A 23,729-nucleotide genomic window follows, 5' to 3' on the forward strand; every position below is an offset into this window, starting at 1 on the left:
GTAAATATAACGTAACATAAAAATAATTCTACAAACCACAATAATTCATGCTTTTGAGTTGCACTCGTAAAGTTCACTCTGTTCATCACGTTTCCAGGCAGCTTGTAGCCGGTGTTCAATGAATAAGGAGGTGGAGACGCTGTATAAATAGGATGGTTACGTTTCATACACATAAAGAACAAACGGACCAATGACAATAGGACATCTGAGATCCCGTTATGTCTCGCGAGTCGGGCCTCAGAAAATCCTTAAGCATGTATAAAATCGGCCATTTCGACAGAACAGGCTGGGAGCCAGTATTTTGGGGGCAAGAGCCGGCCGGATTTGAAGAACATCTTCAGGACAAACTAATCGCGCCACACAATGAGTGAAGCCGCAATTTCGTTCGCCAAGGATTTCTTGGCTGGGGGAATCGCCGCCGCAGTCTCCAAGACAGCTGTTGCCCCCATCGAGAGAGTCAAGCTTCTCCTCCAGGTATGTCGGGCACGCGAGCGCGTTCATCACTGGGCGGCTGTCGGCCGGTTCACCGGCCCGGAGAGGGAATACAAGGGTAGTATTAACGCGAATGACATCGGCTAATAAAGTTATTCTTGTGTTGTTTCCTTTGTACTTTAGTCGTTGGCCGTGATTGGGTTTTTGTCATTCTTGTAATGACACAACCGTAATGACACAACCGCCTAGTTAGCCAGCCACGTAGCGCTAACTAGCCGGCTAGTTCTTCCATAGGGGGCATGACATTGGCGCTAGCTGATGTTAGCATTAGCAGATAAGACGTTGGCCAACTAACTCACATTATTTTGCTGCACGTTGAAAAGTTTGTGCCTTTATGTCCGATGTCTACTGTAATTTTTTTAAAGGATAAAAAAAAATTAATAGTGAACATGTACACTTAACTGAATAGGAAGCGGACATGGTGGTTATGTAATTGTTCCATATTGGTATGCAAAGGTTGTAGCTACATCTTGGGCCTAGCTCACATACTGGGGGATTAAGTAACTGTCTAGTGTAGTCGGGTCCCTATAAAGATTAATGTAGCTGTTCTAGTAACGTTAGATAATCGTTGGATGGTTCTTTGCTGCCAAGGTCGTAGGGAAATGAAGATGTTTCCAAACACAGGCCCGAATATGTGCACCTCTGAACAATGTAAACTTTATCGCTAATTGGAGAAGTTTATTCGTGTACATGGTCGCATGAACAGTAAAATTGATCATTCTTATTGAAAGTTTTGACAAGATGACTTCTAATTAAACAATTGTGAAGTCGATATTATTTTGGGATGTCCTTCCGTTGTCTCATGATTTCACGCGGTTTATTCTCACAGGTCCAGCATGCCAGCAAGCAGATCACAGCCGACAAGCACTACAAAGGCATTGTGGACTGTGTGGTCCGCATCCCAAAAGAGCAGGGATTCCTGTCCTTCTGGAGAGGAAACCTGGCCAATGTCATCAGGTACTTCCCCACCCAGGCCCTCAACTTCGCCTTCAAGGACAAGTACAAGAAGATCTTCCTTGATGGCGTCGACAAACGTACACAGTTCTGGAGGTATTTCGCTGGCAACCTGGCGTCCGGCGGTGCCGCTGGAGCCACCTCCCTCTGCTTCGTGTACCCGCTCGACTTCGCCAGGACCCGTCTGGCCGCCGACGTGGGGAAAGCCAACACGGAAAGGGAGTTTACCGGTCTTGGCAACTGCCTGGTGAAAATCTTCAGGTCTGATGGCCTGAAGGGGCTATACCAGGGATTCAACGTCTCCGTGCAGGGTATTATCATCTACAGAGCGGCGTACTTTGGCATCTATGACACTGCTAAAGGTGGGTGAAAAGTGTGTTGCTTTAGCTTTGTCCTGTACATGCTCATTAACCTAGTCCTCCCAAGAAGCCTGTGGCTCCTGGAAAGGTCATTACTGGTGAGGTGAAGGGTAAAACTCTTGTACTTGTAAAACTATTTTTTCACCTTGACTTCACTCAGAACATTAGTGTTTCAGACTCTGTACTTGCAGACATATGTGGGGTGTGGTGGTGTGTTTGGTTTATTTTTATTTTTTTCTCTCTCGCTATTCATTTTGTTTTTCAGTTTGAAAGACACGAAATGTGTAAGCTTTGGCCAGCCTGTCTGGCTAAGACTTTCTGCAGTTTGTCTGATTGCTTCTTTTTATTTTCGCTTGCATGTTTGCAGGAATGCTGCCTGACCCCAAGAACACGCACATTGTGGTGAGCTGGATGATTGCGCAGACCGTGACTGCCGTGGCCGGCCTTACCTCCTACCCCTTTGACACGGTCCGCCGTCGTATGATGATGCAGTCCGGACGCAAAGGAGGTAAACTGGCACACGCATACACATTTTTTCACGTTACAAGCACTCGTTTGTTCCCATGTTTCTAGGTCGAGTTGGCTCTTGATCAATCGTATGATTTGTACATGACCGCATCATGTACAACGTCTACAGGTCGACCCTGTGTACTGTAGAGCGACTAACGTCCTGTCCTTGTGTTTCCAGCTGACATCATGTACACTGGTACCATGGACTGCTGGAAGAAGATTGCCCGGGACGAGGGCACCAATGCCTTCTTCAAGGGCGCCTGGTCCAACGTACTCCGAGGCATGGGAGGTGCCTTTGTGCTGGTCATTTACGACGAACTGAAGAAAGTCATTTAACTTTTGTACTTTTTTTCCCCACTTTTTTAAAATATAGCATTCACCATCAGAGATATATATATATATATATATATATATATATATATATATATATATATATATATATATAAAGTGTTGTGGGGGAAGTGAAATGGGTAAACAAATGTGTAACATAGACATATTCTTCAGCTGGACTTTTCTGCCTTCTACATGTGGGTCCAATTAGTGCACCACTAGCTATTAATTGAGAGACGTTGTATATTTAAAAGGTGTGTGCATGCGTGCGATTTAGTTTGATTTCTCCACTCATCACAGTCATTCCTGTTTGAAACCCAGAATGTTCCACCTCTTCTCCAGTCAGTCTGCTTTTAATGACTTGAATAAATTACTGAAAACATCTACAGCTTTTGTGAACTTGAAGATGTATTTTTGATTTATTATTATTATTTTTTTTCCCCCCTCATTTGACATGTTTTAAGGTTGACGGTGTGTGAAAGGGGGGGGGGGGGGGTGTTAATGGAAAAGAAAAGTGTGTGGTACAGTTCACTGGTTCTTGCAAATGCATTCGTGACCAAGTGGAGTCAGTGGGAATGGCCTGGTAGCTGAGGTGTTGATGTCCCTCACGTCGATCTGGAGTAGTCTCAGTCTTAATTATCCCTTTAAAAGTAACATGGTTGATATGGTAACCTGATGCCATTTCCAGCCCTAGCTCTGAAACACGGTTGATGTCAGCAGGGTGAGAAGCAGGAGGGCAGGTGTGGTGGCCATCTTAAGATCAGCTGAGCCTAGGTCAATGGTCACAAATGCAGAGTACAGTAGATAAAAACAGTGGGGAATCGTTAGAATGTAGTGATTTTAAAGCAAACCTCTTATTGTGATGTACTGTTTCTCTCTTACAGTGATTGTACATTTGCTATTGACATAAAACCAGCGGTATTTTAAAGGCTTTTTGCTCTGTAAAATAATATTCACCTCCAGTCAGTTTTTCTGATGTGACGTTTAACCAGTATTCATTTTTGGTTTTGGCTATGGTGGCTCTGTGGAAGGGAGGAAAAAATAAGATGCCAAAGGAATTAATATACATAAAGATACACATACACAAAACCAGCCACTCACATGAAATAGATACTGTTGGAGGTGGCTGGGGGATTCCAGGTGAACACGGTATTGTTGTTCTTTGTGTTCGCGTCACTATGTGTAATGGCTCCTTGCTTTATTTGTGAGCACTGGAAGGGGAAAAAAGATTACTAGTAAAAGACAGTATGTGTTCTCACAGCATGGCTGACATCATTATAAGAGTGAAGTAAAATATGCACAATATAAGGATGCACAGCAACAAAAACAAATGTACATATTGAAAAAATGTGATCATTGAATATACATTCAAACATTTTCAAAGGGCAACATTTACCTCTAAATGTTTGGTATGACTTGGTGCGGTACCCCAGGTGCCCACAGCTTGGGTGCCGTTGCTCGACCTCGCCTGCAGAAGCACTCCCATGTAGTCTGCACCTCTGATGACCACTGACCACCAGGCCAGACCACACAAAAACAAACCTCATTATTTTGACCGTGAGTTCCATAAGGTTCTACTATGCCTAAATCCTGACATATTCTACTGTACATTAAATATTGAGCCAAGACAAATGCATCAACTTTTTTTTTACCCTGAGAAATATATAAATATAGGTAGGGTATATATACATATACTCACCTGTGATAGGACTGCCAGTGTGGAATGTCATGTCGCTCACACTGATGGTGTAAGGACTTGGGGTTATCTGCGCATTCACCCCATGTTCTGGGGTCATAGATTCACAGGTTGAGCGTGGTGCCCCTTGTCCAAAGCCTAGCCCAGGAGTCCAAACCTGGAAGAGCAGAGTGGCCAAAAGCACCCTATCCATGCCAACAGCAACCGTCCAGCCAGCGGCCAAGACACACGGGGACACTGGCGCAGAGAAATCTCCGGTCTTTAGGAGAGGCAGCTAGGTTTTGAGAGCTTTCTGCTGAGTCACCGTAGCATAGGGAAAGAAGGGTCATTTCTGCAGAGAGCTGTAGGGCCACTCCCCTCATACACTATTCACTGAGTATCAGGTTATTCTTCCAAGAAATCTCATTAGGGATCTTCTTTCTCTAATGGATAAATAAGAAAATTTGTATACTACTGTTCAAATTTTCTCACCAAAACCCAATTTCCCCAACAAGTGACTCATTACATATATGTACATACATAATATCCCCAACCACAGCACAGACAGTACTGCTTGGACACTTTCAGACTACAGACCCAAGACTATAAATCAACATTTATATTTTTTACTTCAAACCTGCTGTATCTTACCTGTGACTATTCATCTGGAAAAGAACACAAGACTGATAGTTTTTTTAGGGTAATCTTTAAACCAATCTTAAGCCTCTTAAGTGATCAGTGATTCCACCCAGGCCCGTCGCGATGGGGCAGGCAAACCAGGCAATTGCTTGGGGCCCCAAGCTGGCCTGGGGCCCCCAGACAACAACAGGTTAAGAATTAAATGCAGCGACAAACTGTGTGAGCCCCCCTTTACATTCTCAAAGTCATGAGCAATGACACTGTTCTCAGAATCCCCCTTAAGGGGCCCCTCCCACCAGCTGCTTAAGGCAGGTAGACACTGTCCTGGCAGACAGCCAAGTTTTAGACGCCGGCAAATATGAAACTTAACCATGAAGCGAATTTATCCATCAGGAAGCCAAAAGAGAAAACAAAAGAAGGAAGAGGAACACAAAAAAACTAGTGGCGGGCCGTTAACGGCGTTCGTTAATTTGATACTCTTATCGGGCGATATAAAAATTATCGCCGTTAATATATCTACTAAATGGGTAAGCAAACTATGATGACTTTCAACTTGACAGTTTAGCTCGGCTGTATTCCTAACCAAATTGCACAGTAGGGGCGAGAACGAGTTTTCAAACCTGTGAATTAAAAATCGTACGTGTGTTTACATGGATGCAGCCACGAAGTCGCCAGGTTTGCTTCATGGAAAATTCATTTTTAGGAACGTAAAATATTACCGGAGCGGAGCTCGGAGCGGTCGTTTTCTGCATGGTCCTAGCGCTAGATTCGTCGCTATTTAAATATTTATTTTTAACCGTTAAAACTTCAGAGGACCAAACCGGCTTTTGAAAAAGTCCCCCCCAAATTATGTCCGTGAGATTAAATGTACTAAATGTTGGCTTACATTTCAAATATCATGTTTAGCTGAATAAACATGTTATCAACCCCTTTTAATGTACAGTATGTAGGCTTACAAATTCATGTTTAACTGAATAAACCGTTGAACACGAGTAGCCTACATTTTATTGAGTATGTTTTTTTCTTCAAGTATCAAAGTAGAACAGCTTCCTCAAGCAGTCATTGATGCATTTTGGAAACAGGAGATGAGCCCCTGGTCTAATGCACCCTCTGTATTAAGAAACCCTATCTCAAAAGCTGACTTTTAGTTATTACTTGGGTAGCACACATATGAGCCATTTTAATATAGATTAATCTAGATTAATTTCAAGATTTCAGTGAGATTAATCTAGATTTAAAAAATTTATCTATGCCCACCCCTAAAAAAAACACAAGACAGTGGTAAGTGATGATTTACACTGGATAAATTAGGCCTACCTGTACAAATGGTGTAATTTAGCAGCAGGTAGGCTAAAAACAATATATACGTCCCGGGTAATCCCATACTTAAATCTGCTATGTTCAGCTACAAGTAGTAAATTTGTAAAGTAGTTAGTTTGAGGTGTATATGCTGTGGTTCTTGAAGGTGGACTGCGGCCAGATATGTTTTTTTTTTTTGGCCGGAGGGGGGTTTGGGCATGAGATTTCTGGTGTGGAGGTTGGGGGGGCCCCGGTTGGTGTCTTTGCTTGGGGCCCCCAAATACCTTGAAACGGCACTGATTCCACCTCTAAACCATCTAAACATGACCTCTACCAACTTTGAAACATTTATTTACTGGAAAATTTCCATAACTGTGTCACAGTTAAGGGACCGTAGCCCCACTGTTGCTCAGCAGTTTGTAGTAGCCTTCCACCTACAGTGACTGATCATAGCAACATTACTGGCTGGATTGTTTTGAGAAGGCAACAGCACCTGGTGATAAAGTGGACAGTGTGTCTATGGTCAGTAATATTTTATAAAGGTAGCTGTACCTATAGTGGCCAACGCATGTAAGAGTAGACTAGTGGTGTCTCTACGGGTGTTGACTGGATACGTCACATAACTCTAAGACAAGTCATTCCGTCTACGGGAACTGATGCGCTTTTGTTTACCTCACAATGTAACACCATCACCAAAGCCAGTGGCACCACCCATAATCTGTCCCCACCCAAGAGACTTTGTGGGGAAATGGAAACTCCTTCCTCTCCCATGATGCTGCTAGCTAGGACATACACCCACCGTTTTAGCTACCAGGGTTTTACCACATAAATAAAATGTACATGACACTACAAAAATGTTATATTAATAAGCAGATTTCTCATTTGCCATTCATTTATTAAAAGTGGTAAGCATTAAATGTTTTAAATGTACCAAAGAGAACAAAAAAGTAGAAGTTTAAGCAATTACAGTTTAATCACAAACTGTCACAACAGAAGATGCGGATGAAAGCCACATGGGGAGTGGGGACACGGCAGGTGCAGGACTGGCTCACAGGCTTAGCCAATCCGCTACAGCTTCCCATCTGAGGTCAGAGTCTTCACACACTGTGAACAGGAGGTCTCAGTGGAGCTGGTATTCTAAAGTGCACCAACCCGCCTGGATCGACTCTTTCCAAGGCTGAGCAGAGGAGGGCGAATCGATGACTCTTCATTCCTTTTAGTGCATTTCAGTGAATGTCATGAAATAAACATTTTGCTGCACAAAGTCAACAGCCAATATGCCATCAGTCTGACCTATACCCCCCCCCCCCCCCCCCATCTCTTTCTTGATCTTCTTCCTCTGATGATGGGATCTCCACGCTCCTGCTCTCCCTCACCTCGACTTCCTCTTCTTGCCTTTCTTTTTGTTCCCCTCTAGAAATATGGTGCCTCGCTGGGACACCGCTGGGTCTTTCTTCTCCTTCAGGAAGTCCTGTTTGGCCATGGGCTGGATGATGGTGCCCAGCTTGGTGACCACCCTGGGGGCGGTCATCTTCTTCACCGTGTTCTGGGTGTTCCACGTCTGGCCGACGGGGGTCCGTATGCAACTCTCAAACTGCCCGATGTTCTGGAAGGGGTACGGGAGCTGGCTCACCTGCAACACACACAAAGCCGCAAACGCTCACGCTAGACACCGAAAACCCCCTCAAGATGTGTTTAGGCTAAAGTTCCGTGCGGTTTCCATGCCAAGCCAAAGTGACTCAGGCCAAAATGACTGAAGAATTCCATGGAGACAGAAATTATATTGGCCACAGGTGCACACAGGAATGTTGAAGGGCAGCTGAATAACTGGCTCCCGATCAATGGTGTGTGTGTGTGTGTGTGTGTGTGTGTTCATCCTGAAGGCTGGCCAAGTTCCAGTGTACCTGATGGGCAGCTATGGAGGCATTGCGCTTCTCAGAGATGATGACTGCAGGCAGTTTCTGGTCCTTCCTCACAGGGAGGGGAGCTGCTTTCTGACGAAATCTACAGCGAAACAAGATGACACTTTAGGACGAGCAGAGAACTGCCTCTCTCAGAAGAAACACGGGCTTGTTACAAACACTACACACAGTGACGGTTAATGAGGCGTTACGGCGATCTCACTTCCTGCGCTTATGACGGGAGGGCTTCAGGCCGCCTCCCCCCCACTCCCCCCAGCCAGGCAGGGTCAGGTCCACCACTTTGGGTCGTCCCGCCTCTTCCTGTTTCCTCTTGTCTTTCAGGAAATCGGAGATGACATCATCTCCAGCGAAGGCCTCCTTAATGACGGCTGCTTGTTCAGCAAAGCTCTGAGGGGAAAACAGCCCTTCTTATTGGCTCTGGTTTCTACAGCAACATAATCAGAAATGTAGGCCCTCAACATAAAACATCCGATGTCTTTAAATGAGGCTGAATTACTTTTCACTTTTTTGACCAAATCTTAGCAACTGAAAAATCAACCAATTAAAAACAGCATCATTTCCAAACCTCTTCCTCCTCTTCCATCATTGTTGGCACTAGAGGGACCACAATGGACTTGGCCTCTTTAGTGAGAACTTCATTGGGATCGATTCCTTTCTTCTTCTTGCTGGGCGGTTCAGTAGTAGCCCCTGTGCTGGGGGTGGGCGTGGCCGAGTCAGGTGCAGGTTTGCTGGGCCCCGCTATCTCATCTTCCTCCAGGGCTTCCAGGTCGTCCATGGTCCGGACGTGAACGAGCCCCTCGTCCAGGAGCTCCTCCCCCTGTGCCTGGACCTGCTGTGGCTGCGCCCTCCCACTCTGCATCAGTCTGTTAAAGAGGCTGTTAAACTCAGACACAACCTCAGCTCCTTCCTCCTCCTCCTCCTCCTCCTCCTCTTCCTTGTGATCATCGGAAATTTCCACCACGCCCTCACCGACCACTTCTTCTCTGGTCACCTGTTCTAGCATGTTCACTGGCGAGGTCCCTGACGAAAGAAAGAGCCAGCTATGTGAAATTACATATATTATTTATATACACAGACATGTGAAAGTATAATACGTAAAAAATATAATCTGATCAATATATTACAGATATTACAGCAGCAAGCACTCACTCCCATGCTCCTCTCGGGGCTGTACGACCAGATCCTCTTCCTCATCTCGCCTTAATTTACGCTTCCTTTCAAACTCCTTGAGCAGCTGTTCCTCCTCCTCTTCCTGGCCATGCTGTCCTTGCTCTCGACCCGATACACCACAGACGTCTGGCTCCGCCGTGACATCACAGACGTCTGGCTCCGCCGTGACATCACAGACGTCTGGCTCCGCCGTGACATCACAGACGTCTGGCCCTGAAACCTCACTACTCAGCTTGCCCCTCATCCATGGGTTCACAGAGCCAGCGACAGGCTCAACGTCATTCACAAAATCAGGAAGAGCGTTTGCTTCTTCTTCCTCCTCCTCCTCCTCGTCAGGAGCCACAAGCTTCTGAGTCAGCTCCTTATTCAGCTGCAGCTGCTCCTGCATGGCGCTACGAGCCTGAACACAGCAAGTTGGGTGGTGCACATCACTACACAGGCACACAGCATTACCCCAGCTATAGTCATTATGCCAATTCCAACACACCAACAGCCACCAATGGGTTAGGGTGCATCACCCAGAGACCCAAAGCCAAGCGCTTCGTTCACCCCGCTCACGCCGAGATGCTGATAATGTTCGAGTGTTTCAGCACACTTACCGACTCATCATACTTGGCCATGATGGCCCTCGACTTGGCCCATTTACCACTGTTCTGATGCTTTAGGGACATTCTCTCCTGCGTGGGGGAAATGGGAGGAGATTTTCAGAGCTTGTTTTGAGAATTGCTCAACGTCATTTTGAAGATTGCAAGATCCCCTGCAGATGCCGCCCAGGACTAACCTCCATCCTGGACAGCTCCATCTTCTTCAGCTCCTCCAGAGCTGCAGTGGGGTTGGTCTTCATCATCTCGTCAAACTGCTTCAGGAATTCCTTCCGTTTGGCTTTCTTCTGTACCTTATGGTACCTAAGAGTGAGTGAGTGGCAAAGAGAGATGATGAAGAGATAGATGAGAGAAGGATGATACTTCTCTTTTATACTAAATAATCCCTCTACTACAGACTAAAATCGAAACGCTCCGTTAATTCTCAAGGGCCGCACGGGAATGGAGATTGTGTAAACACCTGCTAACCTGCAGCTGCGGCGACAAAATTGAAAATACTCCCACAGTATTAACAGGAAAGGGAACAAGCTTTACAGTATTCTTGGAAAAATTGGTAAAGGAAAAAAAGCATGTGTCTGTTAACACTGTAGTGAGTGTAGACTTCCACATACTTTTATTTAAAACAGCTCCTGCACTGAGGAGTGCGAGTTTTGCCTCGTCTGTTATTAGACAGATGTTGGTAGAGGGCCTTCTCACGCAAGGGTGCTTAGATTAACATTCATTTACTTATTCATCAGAAAGTTTGTGCCTACATTTTCAAATGAACAATGCAAAAATTGACATGTCTGGAAATGGTTAACAACAACGAAAGTAGATGGAAATAATGGCGGTCTAGTATTTTGCCATATCCAACAGCTAGATTTGTATCCTATCACATGACAGAACAGAACATTGTAGTTCTGATATCCTGGGTATCTTGAAAGGAACCAAATAAATATATAAACCAACCAAAACTCCTTTGGGCAATATGATAAGGAAATATATATTTCGACAACAGTGAACACTGTTGGGGCCCACAGGGAGGGGGTGGGGCCACAGGTCAGGTACAGGGGTCAGGTACAGGGGTCAGGTACAGGGGTCAGGTACAGGGGTCAGGTACAGGGGTCAGGTACAGGGGTCAGGTACAGGGGTCAGGTACAGGGGTCAGGTACAGGGGTCAGGTGTTAAAATATCCCAGACTTACTTCTTGCTCTTGATCTTCCTCCCCCTCTTGGCTTTTGCTTCATAGTAAGACTGCAGGGCTCTTGCCTTCTGGAGCTCGGCACGCCGGATCTTTGCCTGCAAAGTACAACCAGCAACGTTTTGAATACGGAGCATAGAATGAGCCACCAACGTGTGCTCCAAATTCAACATCCAGAATCATGTCAAACGCAGACATGATGCCAGCACTGAACAGTAAAAGTAACAGTGAGACCCCACCTGTCATTATGGCTACTTCAGTTTTAGGATTAACTATTTTTAAGTTTAACTTTTCAAGGATTTTGGGGTAGAAATTGAGAATACTATCCTATTCAGCACATTCAACATATTTTATTCTAATTTTTGATGTGCAGGGTGATGTGTGGCTACTGCAATTCAGGAAGTGACTTCATATCTAATTTGCTGTCAGTCAGTCCCTGGGATGGTGGTGGACCTCACCTCCTCAAGACTCATGGCCTTTACTGAGGCCTCCTCTGCAGGCGTGAGCACCGGGTCGTGGATAGGCTGTCTGTTACTGTGGAGGATGCTGAAGATCTCCTGCTCCAGCGGTGTCTGAGCCTGGGCGAGAGAAGGTAGCGGTCAGGGCACAACATGGTGCCCTCTACAGGCTTGAAGTTTACCCACAGCTAACTGGGCAGAACACTGTGCTCAAGTGCATGCAGGTTTGGAGGCTTCTAATGTTGCTTTTTAGAAGCAGCTTTTGTATGTAAACACACACACACCCACATGTACACACACACACACACCTTCCAGCCAGCCACCACTTGTTCCATGCGTTTAGGTCCCACTGGCTCCTGCTTGAGCGGAAAGACCAGCTGATCCGCCCTGTTGTTTTGGATGATCACGTTCTGCCACCGGGACACTTCTTCAGTACTTTTCTCATAGGCCACCGTCCTTTGGATCTGTGGAAGTATAGTTACATTGGACACCCACCAGGGAACAATTCCACGTGGCTTTCACTATTTTCACAAGAGATCCTTGTTCTTTTCAGACACAGCCCCCAGTTAGACCTCACTTATTACATTCAAAGACTTTAAGCTATGTCCATGTGGACTCGGACACACAATCAATTTTTAAATCTAGGATAAAGCCCTATTTATTCAAGCCCTTTGCTTTGTATATAAAAGGGCAGAGCCTGGGGCCCCGGTGTTCCGGTTATCCGAGGTGCCGGTGCCGTCAGGGAGCATTTTCACAGGTTCTGGACGATGGTGTGGGTGGAATTTCTCAGCGAGCCCCTCTGAACCCTCTGGACCGCCCTTTTTAGTTAGGCTGCTACAGGCAGGCCTGCTGGTGCCATGTGCTGGTCGCTGGCACGACGATCGTTTATGGACCGTTCACGCGACCTTCGTCTTCACAGGCCTAAAGTCATATTTCTGTTGTATTTGCATGATACTGCGGGGAAGAGCCAATGACAGATCAGATCTGCTCATCAGCAACAACTCATCCAAGATGGACGCCAGAAATTGTCCCGATGAACCGATGCTGCCAGATCCATCCATTTATTCCAATGGAAACAAACAGCTCACCCACCCTAGACCCACTGAGACTCCCACACCTATACTGAAGTGGCTTCTTGGACTATATATAATGGAATACAATGTTAAGGAGCTGGACTGCCCAAGGAGGAGGGCTCCCTCTGGAGTCTTAGTCCTCCCAAGTTTTCTTCCTTAATTCTGTCTAGGATGTTTTTCTTGCCATGGTCACCACTAGCTTGCTCATGGGGGAATCTGGATCCAACCACACATTATGAAAAGTGCTATATAAATAAGTTTGTCTTTGTCTCTGCACTGTACAAGAACTTAACAGAACTGTAGTAAAAGCTAATTGCTGTAAGAGAAAGCTTCTCAAAATGACAAAGTGTTTACCAGGGCCTTTCTCCTGGACTCTGCACCACCACACCAAAGGTTTATCTCTTTGGAGTAGAAGATGGTAAATTCCAACAGTCCAAAGTGCCTGGTGGCTCTCCACCTTGTCAAACAGGAGCAGGCCAGGAACAGCTCAACATCAACGACTCCACAGCATTTTCCTGGTAATCCTGATTAACCTGCAGGTTGCCACCATCATGGCAGCATGTGGCTGATGCCAATGGGTTCAGCTCTGCCTGCCTATAGTTTACTCCCTGGAGCAGTTGTGTTCTTGCAGGATAATGGAAGACCTATTAATGACATATTTATATTTAAGCGTCCAGTGGGAATCTCTGGGGCAGTGACATCACAGAGGCCCTTTGGGGCCCAGAAGGAGGTAAAGCATCGGGTGCAGGACAGGGAGAGAGGACAACACCTAGGATAGAGCACCACCCATAACTGGGCAGGCAGGCACATAGCCGTTCACACACAATCACACCAGGACAACTTTTAGGGTAGGCAGTGTTGCCTAACAGCCAGAGAGGACAACAGGAACCTTGCAAGAAACGGAAACTTCACCCAGATAAAGACCCAAACCTAAAGACCCTAGCACTGAGAGGCAAACATCGTACCAGCAGTGCGAGCTAAGGTAGAAATCAATGTCGTGAAGGTGCTTGAAACATCACAAAAGAAGGATATCATATTTGAAATGATTTCTCCAAAAAAAAAAAACCAAATTAGCTGTTCCTCAAATTATTTTTAAAAATTACATTTTGAAGAGGACATTAAAAATACTTTTAGAAAATCATTTTGCTGATGCCAGTAAAATGTCATGGGCATCTCAAGACATCTTCTGTTTCAAGATCACAAATGGCTTTATAAGACACGAACAGAGCCCACTGAACACAGATGAAGCCACACCTTCTCCGTCTGTTGTCTGCTGAGTGGCAGCTCCAGTGTGTGTTTGCAATTCTGCAGGTTCTTCAGCTGCTTCTTGGTCTTACTGGGGGCTCCATGTGTCTTCTCCATGGTGCCCAGCAGATCACACAGGTTGATCTTTTCTCCAGCTCCTTCCGCCGTGACTGAGAATTCGGAGACCTGGCCACTCGCCTCTGACCTCTCCACCTGCTTCTTCCTGCAGGCAGAAATCATGAAGAAATAACAATAATTATATTGGGTGTTATTAAATCAAGTATTTAAAAACTGCTTGTTTTAATGCTTATGTAAAGCATTCTGTAAAAAATGAAGTATACAAAAAAAAAAAAAAAATCACCTCATTTGATTCATACCCTATTTTCATTTTCTTTCAAAAGTTTACATTTTCCCCATTGTTATCCAAAATAACATATTTAATCTTATGGTCTGGTGGTAGGGAACTGGTCTTGGGACCGGGGGGTCGTGGGTTCGATTCCCAGGCCTGAGGCCATGACTGAGGTGCCCTTGAGCAAGGCACCTAACCCCAACTGCTCCCCGGGCGCCGGGCTAGGGCTGCCCACCGCTCTGGGCATGTGTGCACCACAGCTCCCTAGTAATCACTAGTGTGTGTTTGTGTGTTCTAACTGCACAGATGGGTAAATGCGGAGAACAAATTTTGATTGGGGTGAAAATCACAATTGACAAAAATATGGCACATTTCATTTCATTTAACTGTTGAAAACGGTCCTTTGCTAATTTTTATTTTAGCATGGAAATGGTAGAACACAAAAAAGAAGGTGTAATGAATACTTTGAGGGAGCTTGTGTTTGAAGACAAGTGGATGAAACATGATTCAAGTTGCATTTTTACCTTCTCCTTCCTCCCAGAGAGCTGATGGCCTCCAACAGCTTGGCATGCTTCCTCTCATCGTCACTGCCCTCCTGTGCAGATGGAAACAAATGACTGACAGGAGCAAAGAAAACACTAAGGGCGTACTCACACTAGGCTCTGTGATCCGGGCCCGGTTGCCTGCCGAAGCACGGTTCGTTTGGCTAGTGTGAGCGCTCCAACCGTGCCCGGATCAGATAACCGTGCTCGGGCCCGCTTGAAGAGGTGGGCCAGGGCACGATTCATGTGGACTCGGGCACGGTTCGCTTCTAGTGTGAGCGCTATCCGTGCCCGGGCCCGCTTGGTGCCTCGTGTGATTGGTTCATTTCGCTGGAACTCAAACATGACGTCAGTGATGCGATGCACAAGTTAAACAGTCATGGCGGCAAAGCGATTAGCAGACAATCGTTGTGTTAAATTATCGATAAATCTGTGCTTGCACCGTGTTTCTGCACTCCCAAAACGACTCCAAAAATACAATAAAAAGAGAATCGTGAACTCCATAGTGTTGTGCGAGCGCGCTTTTTTTCCAAATAAAGCGGCGTTGTGATGACGTAAGCGTGCTCGGGCCGGTTTGATGAAGGCAGTGTGAGTGCAGGCCCCTGGCCCCAGCACGGAACGAACAAACCGTGCCTAGTGTGAGTACGCCCTAACAGTGTATCAAGAATCTCGCTTTACTACCATCTTTACTACTACTGTTATTACAAGTCTTCGTTGTGGCTTTTCTGTGTAGTTTTGTGGTCCTCCCTACTACACTCTGAGCATTTGCTGAGAGCAGACACGTGCATCCTTGTTGTATTCACTCTACTGAACAGAACATTTCCCCAAACCCTGAACGACCACAGCCTGTGGCCTACTGCTATATAGACAGTGTTTACATTGAGAAGCAATGACATTACTTCATCTTCACTGGCACTGATGACGTTTTCATCATCCGTCGACAGATGCTCGTCTCCATAGTCTTCCATATCCTTCATGGCTGCAGCTGCAATTCTGACACATTTGATAAAGAGGCAAAAATAAATGCGATTTTTAAAAACGACCCACGTGCCAATGATCCTTTTCATTTTAGGGTAACCATGTTAACCCAAGCGACGTTATGCCTTTGATTAAACTCATGATAGGTTTATTAGCTAAATAAGTCGGTGAACTATCTCGAACTTGACAGTACAGACAAATATAATGAGTATGTCAACAGACAACAGCACACACACTAACAGCACACACACACACTAATACCTTTGGACGGAGTCTTCACTCTCTGTGCTGCGGCATTGAGCCATGGCGGCGCGCTGCGCACGTGTCCGGTGGAAACGCTGCACGTAACAAGGTTCTTCTCCCGACCTCAGTACAGGCTCTTTATCTCGGAAAACCACTGCTCAAGGGTAGTCAAACAATGTCGATGGGGCTGAAAACACGTGCTTCACTCGTTATTTAGAAGGTTTGCCAACGTTAAACACCAAGGTTTAACCACAGCTAACGTCCCATTCCTAATGACGTATTTGGCGCACGAAGATTACACAACACGCGCGCGCCCCCAATGACCGTCAGCTGCGCGCGTCCTGGAGCGCGCGCCCAACGACCGTCAGCTGCGCGCGTCCTGGAGCGCGCAAACGAAACTCAGTAGGAGGACCTCGTGGGTCTGCACGATGCGCGCGAAGACCGGTAAGTAAATATATTGATAAAATCTATGCAATTACATGGACTATACAGGTTTAAGAGAACTTTACTGTCGTGTTTGTTTACTCTTGACCTCTGTAATAGACATCCAAGTTCAGAAGCGAACAGTAATGTCACGTTTCAAGAAAACTTTATTGAAAATTCAAACTATTCGTAGGTTTGAACAAACAAAAAAAAAAGAAGGAAAAAAAGAGAAATCCACGCGTTTACCAACCCCGATTCTCTTCCTTCATTCTCGGCCATCTGTTGACCAGAACACGTCGCAGGTTCCTAACAATGGAAATTATATGAGAGTGGTGTGTGTCTGCTCAGAGCGAGTAGTGTGAAAATGTAGCTACTTCAGTGGGCTTAACTTTGTTCTCTACTGTACATGATTTCTGGAAGAATTAATGTGTGATCTTCATTAATCCACAGTAAATACTGATTTAAAATTTCTACCAACAGATTCGGTCAGGCGGCAATATACTGCAACAATTATCATTCAACTTGTCAAAGAGCACTTTTTTGTGCTCAGGACTACAAAAATTTAAGTTCAACTCTGCATCACCGAGTGTAAAATACACTAATTCTTGTTACGCTTACAGTTTGGTTAGAAACAAAATATTGCCACACTGGCTTGTTTGCGCCCTTCATCAGGCTCAACACAATCACGCTTCACGTGCGAGAGTAAGTCACGTGGTCTGGAGGAGCTGACTCGTTTGCATATATCCCAGAATGCTATGTGGAAAAATGGAAATCTAGGTTGTAATCTGGGCGGCGTCGTGGTGTGGCGGTTAGCGCTGTCGCCTCACAGCATGATGGTCTGGGTTCTCCCTGTGCCTGCGTGGGTTTTCTTTGGGTACTCCGGTTTCCTACCACAGTCCAGAGACATGCGTGTTAGGTTGATTGGTCACTCTTAATTTGCCCGGTGGTGGGGGTTTGTGTTGGTCACGTGGTGGCCTGGCGACCTGCCCACGGTGTACCCTGCTTTATCCCAATGATGCTGGGATTGGGGCCCTTCTTTATCTGTACATATGTGTTACATCAAATACAACAGAAATATTATTATTTTGTAGTTGTAATAGGTACCATTGTGGTTTTGGGGTATATATACAGTGCAGTCTTTTGTTTTGTAAAAATGTTAGCAAACCATGCTAAAATAAGATTTAAGTAAAGGTGAAGCCATTTACTAACAGTCATGTGGCCAGGGGCATTTTGAGGATTTGAAACGTCATGTGCTTGTCAGGAGATCCACAGGTATTCTCTCCTGATGCACACACACAAACATAGACACACACATGATGCAACAATGGAACATTTACAGTTTACAGTAATACAGTAATATTTGGGATAAATGTTATAAGCGTTTATAAAGAATAAATTTCTGTATTCAAAGTGAATTCAGACTTGTGACATGTAAGATTTGGTTGTGTAAACATGAGATTTCAGTACTACAGGCTGTGAGGTGCTTCATTAGTGAGTACCCTTTAGTAGTTTTTACATTTCAGTGTTTTTCAGTTTGACTTGTGTTTTGAGAAAATTGTGATCACCAGTTGAGGCATAGGCTAACTACATTCTCATTCTCATAAAAATACACATTTTCTGCATTGCTTCATTTATAAGCTTCATTCAGTTAAACTACTAAGCATAGGTTCTACAGCTGTGAATTTTACAAATCAACAATGACTTTTCTACATAGAAAAGCAGCAGAGAATATAAAAGACTTCAATAGAACATTTGTGTTAGACATTACAACAATGGATTGTTTTAATCGTGATTAAACTAATCTTCATAATCAACTTAACAATTTGTACTTATTGGATGAATACCAGCATTCACTGATTTAATACGCTTTTTGTATGATATGAAGAAAAAAAAAGCCTCCTGTTGTAGTCAGCTTTTACACATTGTTTCAGAAAATGGTTGTAATGAAAAATCTTATTTTATTCCTTTCTACCTACATGTACATGCATGTGACGTTTGTGTGATCCTTTCTACACGAGTTCAGGCTCATGTGACGCCCATGCAGTTCTTTAATCTACTCATCCTTATGCTCAGTGTATGTGAGCATCCTTTGTGAAAGTAGTCACATATAATCGTAGGCAGCCTGTAGAGAAGAAACATTCTGTATTCCTTATGTATCTAAAAGAACCAGGGAGGAGACAGGATATCCTTGAACTTGTGTCACTCACATGAGGTGAGAAGTTGAGGTCACACCCTGGACAGGAGGGGGAGACCTGTCACCCACCCATCACTCATGCATAGACAATGAGGTAGCCAGTAGTTTTTAGTATAAAGGTTCATGATTACGGAGGGAAGACACTTTGAGTGTATATAGCAGCAATCTCTGGATGGATCCATTTTTAATAAACTCTATATTACTTTGATATCTTACCCAAATGCTTCTGACTATTCCTGCTCACCATTAAGGTTCAGAATTTCAACGACCTGTCCCACCTAGTTAGAGTTTCAAGATTGTTTGTTGACGTGATATTTGCTGACCAAATATATTTTTTGGACCCTCCTTTTCTCATTTTTAAGGGGGACCAATTAAAGGGGACCACCCCCTTTACACAAGTTAGCTCAGTTCCCTGGGGTCTTAATTAAACGTGTATGACCTTATTTGGCCAAAATACCACAAGGATCAAGTACAGCACACTTCTGAACCTGTCAAAACAGCCTGTTCATAACAGCCGGTTTGAGTGTCTGTGCCTTTGTATTAGAATTAAACACTGTTCACCCCACCCCACTTCCTTCTTAATCATGGAAGAGACGTTACTGTTGGAGGAAACAGAAGTGCAACACGTTTCAAACCAGAGTCAGTTCGTTCTGATGCTGTCAGATCATGCACACCTACACATACCTTACTTGCCCATTTGCAAAATTACAGATGAGTGTATACCACGTTTTCCCCTAGCATGACATGCTAATTTCACTGCCCCTTGTGTAGAACACAACTGACTTTTTTAAGTTTGCCTGTTGATAAGATTAATTTCATCTTATGTTCAAATAACAAACTAATGGTATTAATGTTATTGTGGTAAATGTTATCCTGATAAAAGAACCCAAGCAATAGTTTTATAGACGGTCAAAGAAACGTGTAGATAGCATAACTATTTTTAAATACTTAGCTACATATGTTGTACTTATCCAGGTTGGGAAAAACAGTCGGGCACGAAGTAGCTAGCATAAATGCTCTGGTTTTGGCTGACTGTGTTAGCTTGTCAGCCAAAAGTACAGTTCCTGAGTTTAGCTCTTTGCTTTGACATTATATCAGGTCTAGCATGTGTGAGGAAAAATGTTGGCATACCTTTGCAAAGCTGTGGGGGAAGATACTCTGATTGTGGACGATAAAATGGCTATGACCCCTCTTGATGTGGAAAGGGAAGCCAAATCTGAGGATTGATTTATCCCATGTTTTCTGACATGTACGGCTCACAAACAATGACTGTGGTGTAGGTCTGGGAGATCCTGATGGATCTTGAAGACGCGCGTGATCTACCCTTGAGCAAATCGTAGGGATCGTGTTATGTTCTCTTACTAATGTTTCAAAACTTTGCAAAATCGTTGATGGCCATTAATGAAGTGGATCCACGCTATGATCACAAGCCAGCAGAATGATTGCTTACAATATGGCTGGGCTGATTGGCATATTATACATGTCTCTACCATATTCTTTCATTTGTAACACATTTTAAAATCTATTCAATGTGAGCGAGCAGTATAAAAGATCAGGAGCTGGTGCCAAAAATGGACTTGATTCGGGTATTGTGAAAGGCTATACACAGTCGGATAAATGTCTCACATTAAAGTTACCTCTAAACTTTGTGGGTCATTGATTTGCACTTTCAGAGTTAATATATCTATTCATCCACCTTCTTTGGAGGAACATGCTGGGTTGCACAACCCCATTCATCTGTATCTCAGCAGGACCCAAAACATAAACAATGATAACTGATGTATGAATTAGAACATCATTAAAAAATCTAATAAAAGCAGCAAACAACAGAGAAAGGTGATGGAGGCAGTCACATTCTGTACAGTGAAGGATATAGTGCATGTTTAAAGCTGTGTGGGATTTAAGACAGAGGACTGCACGCACACACACACACACACACACACGGCATGGCAACAGTTGTTTACTTATTACTTCACATAAAATAAAAATGTGTCTTACTACTACAATATTGAGAAATCTGTTTCTTAATGGTTTTGGTATTGACTGCTGATTACAGCTTTGCTTAAAATTTAAGCTGTTTATAATCCGGATGTTCTCTGTAGTACATTTCAGAATTGGGAACAAAGATTGCAGTTCAGTCCGTGGATCGTGACTGAGTGAAAAAATCGTGATATGATTTTATAGGCAGATCGCCCACACCTACTCTAGAGTATTAGTTCACAGTTTGTGAGCTGGGAGACGATCTAGATACCCAAATGTACACAAGTACAGAAAGAGTGGAATTTCCACGATTTGTACACTTTAATGCCCAGTTTTGTGTTTAATTTCAAAAATTAAAAAAGATCAAAGGTAATCATACTGCTAAACTCCAGAACAGGGCTGGGCTCATATTATTCAAGGTTATAACCCCAAATGACGAGCGCTGGTGTTGCCCCTGAACATGGCAGTGCTATGTGACAAAGCAATAAAGAGAGAATTTGATTAATATCACTACTAATTAATTATATTAATACTCAACAATATCATTTAAGGCAAGTGGATGCATGTACTTACCTTTTATATCTGAAGAAGATTCAAAGAAGTAATGGCAGTAAAGCAGTAAAAAAAAATTTGTGTAATTGATTTTACTGGTGTACACAACATTTCCAAAGAAATATTTCTAAAGAAGAAGATATTAGCGGAGCGGCTGCGTGGTTGTGAGTGCTGCATTGACAGTAATCCATGCCTAAAAACGTCCAGTCACCACTGGTCCTGTGGTAAGAGACTGATGAAGGGCTAACCCCACAACCACGCAGTTACTCCTCTCATACCCTTCATCAGGGATGGCTAACACAAATCGCACACGTCAGTGGATGTGCTTTAGACTCTCGATCGTGCGCCTAAATGGTGTTTCGCATAAGGGGGTGGTTCCAATAAAGCGCCTCAGTTTGTGACCGAGGTCAAGCATTTAGAGTAGATGTGTCAATGAAACGCTTTCATTGTGACGCATTAATGTGGGTGTGGGACAGACTGAGCGTTTGGCTTCACCCAAAATGTGTGATGTCTAATGAACTGAATAAACTACCTGGTCTATTTTGTTAATGTTTTTCTTACTAACACAACTAGCAAATAGGTTAAGAATCTGGGCAAATATATGCCATTAAATGTAATTTAATTGTATGCAGTCTACTGCATCCACCCATTCGAAGTTTAAAGTAACATTATAAGTCTGTATATCTGTTACAATAACAGCTAGTTGTGCAATCACGATATGGAGTGATATCGACCCATTAAACACAGTGGAGCTGAGATTAGTTTCACAGAACCACAGAATACTAGACTACATAACAAGCAGTAGACAAACATTCATGTGTAGAAGACAATTTGTGATCTAAATTTTTTTCCCCAGTTTAAGGAATGCTCTCAGTTGTGTGAGTATGTGGGGAATGTTATTGGTGTTTGAGGAAACACTGGAGATGGCATCATCTCTGTGAACTGTGAAGACGTTCAGGACATCTCATTGGAGAATTTGTAGTTTGTGAAGTACAATGTAGGAGGAATGTAAGAGTATTTTTAAAATATAAAGATGTGCTATTTCTCATTTTTTTTCTTCTGTTTTCTTCAACAGGCCTGGAGCATGTGCTCTCCTCTAAAGAAATGAAAACACACATCGTCCTCTTCTGTGAAGTACAGGAAATTACTAGGTTTTATTCCTTCATATTCAAACTTCACAAACAGCGTGAACTTGTACAATACCTCAGAGAGTGAAAATTACAAAAAAAGTGCTGGTAACATTTACAAAAAATCATCCAAAAATCATCCTTACTTTGCAACAATCAGGTATTCTTCCACTCCTTTTTTTTAGTCTTTTGTATTAAGGCTTAATACTTCTGTATAAAGTATATGCAAGATAAGTCTTCACAGTTTTTCGAAAAAAGTCACAATATTATGTAACATAATGAAGCTTTTACGGCTATTTTCTGTATAATAACAAATACACATCACTGGTAAATATACGTGAAATACAGGGCTTACTGTAAAATGGCAGGTAATGATACTGTTTGCTGAAATAAATTGTTTTTTTTTCTTTTTTCCTTAAACACATTTATAGGAAAGGTTACATGACATACCATTGTAATAACTGAAGGAGAAGAGAAATTAAAGAATGCTAAAGAATAAAAACTAGGGAGATCGCCTCCAAACTTTGGCACATCCCTTTGAACATTTTCACAAAATATATAAGGTTTATTTTTTATTTCAAATCATATGCATGGAAGTATAGCAAAACTGGCATAAAGTGAAATCATGCTGTGTAGTAAGGTGCTAAATTAGAGATATTACAAGGCCTGTCTCTTGTTTTCAGACAGGCAAGAATAAGGTGCATTTGTAAGACTCAAAGCATGTAGGCCTTTTTTTAGATTTCAAGAAACAACAATAATATAATATTAATAATAATAATTTACAAAAGAAACAAACTTAGTAAAAACAACCGAAATATAATATGACCAATAGTCTCGAGGCGACCTCATGAATTAATGCAACCCCACTGATTGAGAGAAATGCGTGACTGTCTCATCCACAGACATGTAAAAAATACTCTAAAGTGGCATATGGGATTGCTGTGAAATTATCATCCATTATGCTTGTTTATTTTCTTCTTTTTACATTTTCATTTATGTATTTGTTTATTTTGTGTGTAATATATATGCATGGTGTTTATAGATAGCTGTATATTCAGAGTGGGGTACGTCACTGCGGGATGTCGTTGAGGAATGGGATGGGCGCAAACCGTATGCGACACAAAACGAAGCGGAGCTATTTTCCCGGTGTCTTCCTATGCTGCACTAGGTTAAAGGTCAGCATATGAGCACGCTAGCCCTAAGACTTAGCAACTACCACCCTCATGCACACGTTTTTAAAGTGACGCAAACAAGCCTGCTTAAATAACCTACATCACAGAAGCAATTTGGTTTTAGTGCAAAAACACAATTGGCTGGCTTCAGCTTCTCAATAATAACAAGCTCACCAAGATAACATGAAGGCACATATACTCGCGCTTCCTCTAACACGCAACAATTTTAGACGTACTGCAACACCTTTCAATAACACCACA

The 23,729-nt window shown here is 43.4% G+C and overlaps 3 protein-coding genes and 1 long non-coding RNA gene across 4 annotated transcripts; 2 read left to right on the forward strand and 2 right to left on the reverse strand.

Moving 5' to 3' along the window:
• The first annotated feature begins 258 nt into the window (after positions 1-258).
• Positions 259-2,712, forward strand: LOC143518747 (ADP/ATP translocase 2). Its single transcript, XM_077011495.1, has 4 exons — positions 259-474; positions 1,322-1,808; positions 2,173-2,313; positions 2,494-2,712. The coding sequence occupies exons 1-4, from the start codon at positions 364-366 to the stop codon at positions 2,649-2,651; spliced, it is 897 nt and encodes a 298-aa protein (XP_076867610.1). The 5' UTR covers positions 259-363; the 3' UTR covers positions 2,652-2,712.
• Positions 2,713-2,773: 61 nt separating this feature from the next.
• LOC143518748 (putative defense protein Hdd11) lies at positions 2,774-4,746 on the reverse strand. The gene is made up of 5 exons (XM_077011496.1): positions 4,345-4,746; positions 4,042-4,154; positions 3,747-3,856; positions 3,603-3,667; positions 2,774-3,415 (listed from the first exon to the last, which is right to left on the reverse strand). Exons 1-5 carry the CDS (start codon positions 4,532-4,534, stop codon positions 3,336-3,338), a joined length of 558 nt encoding a protein of 185 aa, XP_076867611.1. The 5' UTR covers positions 4,535-4,746; the 3' UTR covers positions 2,774-3,335.
• A 2,466-nt stretch (positions 4,747-7,212) lies between these two features.
• LOC143518750 (U3 small nucleolar RNA-associated protein 14 homolog A) lies at positions 7,213-16,322 on the reverse strand. The gene is made up of 14 exons (XM_077011497.1): positions 16,039-16,322; positions 15,699-15,792; positions 14,782-14,852; positions 13,918-14,131; positions 11,899-12,054; positions 11,591-11,710; positions 11,136-11,230; positions 10,132-10,255; positions 9,950-10,027; positions 9,330-9,750; positions 8,746-9,200; positions 8,383-8,567; positions 8,163-8,262; positions 7,213-7,891 (listed from the first exon to the last, which is right to left on the reverse strand). The coding sequence occupies exons 1-14, from the start codon at positions 16,080-16,082 to the stop codon at positions 7,631-7,633; spliced, it is 2,418 nt and encodes an 805-aa protein (XP_076867612.1). The 5' UTR covers positions 16,083-16,322; the 3' UTR covers positions 7,213-7,630.
• A 39-nt stretch (positions 16,323-16,361) lies between these two features.
• Positions 16,362-23,585, forward strand: LOC143518751 (uncharacterized). Its single transcript, XR_013132264.1, has 2 exons — positions 16,362-16,464; positions 22,245-23,585. It is a non-coding gene; the product is annotated as an uncharacterized LOC143518751 (long non-coding RNA).
• The last annotated feature ends 144 nt before the right edge of the window (positions 23,586-23,729 follow it).

Source organism: Brachyhypopomus gauderio, chromosome 7 (genome assembly GCF_052324685.1).
Source record: "Brachyhypopomus gauderio isolate BG-103 chromosome 7, BGAUD_0.2, whole genome shotgun sequence".
Lineage (NCBI taxonomy): Eukaryota > Metazoa > Chordata > Actinopteri > Gymnotiformes > Hypopomidae > Brachyhypopomus > Brachyhypopomus gauderio.

What these genes read in the sequence shown, in the direction of transcription:
- LOC143518750 (XM_077011497.1), bottom strand. Translation starts at nt 16,082, where the DNA reads ATGGCTCAATGCCGCAGCACAGAGAGTGAAGACTCCGTCCAAAG. An exon ending in TCTCTGGGAGGAAGGAGAAG is followed by an intron (nt 14,132 to 14,781) that starts GTAAAAATGCAA and finishes TTCTGCCTGCAG; the next exon opens with GAAGAAGCAGGTGGAGAGGT. An exon ending in AGGAAGATCAAGAGCAAGAA is followed by an intron (nt 10,256 to 11,135) that starts GTAAGTCTGGGA and finishes ACTCACTCTTAG; the next exon opens with GTACCATAAGGTACAGAAGA.
- LOC143518747 (XM_077011495.1), top strand. Translation starts at nt 364, where the DNA reads ATGAGTGAAGCCGCAATTTCGTTCGCCAAGGATTTCTTGGCTGGGGGA. An exon ending in GAGTCAAGCTTCTCCTCCAG is followed by an intron (nt 475 to 1,321) that starts GTATGTCGGGCA and finishes TTATTCTCACAG; the next exon opens with GTCCAGCATGCCAGCAAGCA. An exon ending in GCAGTCCGGACGCAAAGGAG is followed by an intron (nt 2,314 to 2,493) that starts GTAAACTGGCAC and finishes TTGTGTTTCCAG; the next exon opens with CTGACATCATGTACACTGGT.
- LOC143518748 (XM_077011496.1), bottom strand. Translation starts at nt 4,534, where the DNA reads ATGGATAGGGTGCTTTTGGCCACTCTGCTCTTCCAGGTTTGGACTCCT. An exon ending in TCCAACAGTATCTATTTCAT is followed by an intron (nt 3,668 to 3,746) that starts GTGAGTGGCTGG and finishes TCCCTTCCACAG; the next exon opens with AGCCACCATAGCCAAAACCA. An exon ending in ATCAGAAAAACTGACTGGAG is followed by an intron (nt 3,416 to 3,602) that starts GTGAATATTATT and finishes CCATTGACCTAG; the next exon opens with GCTCAGCTGATCTTAAGATG.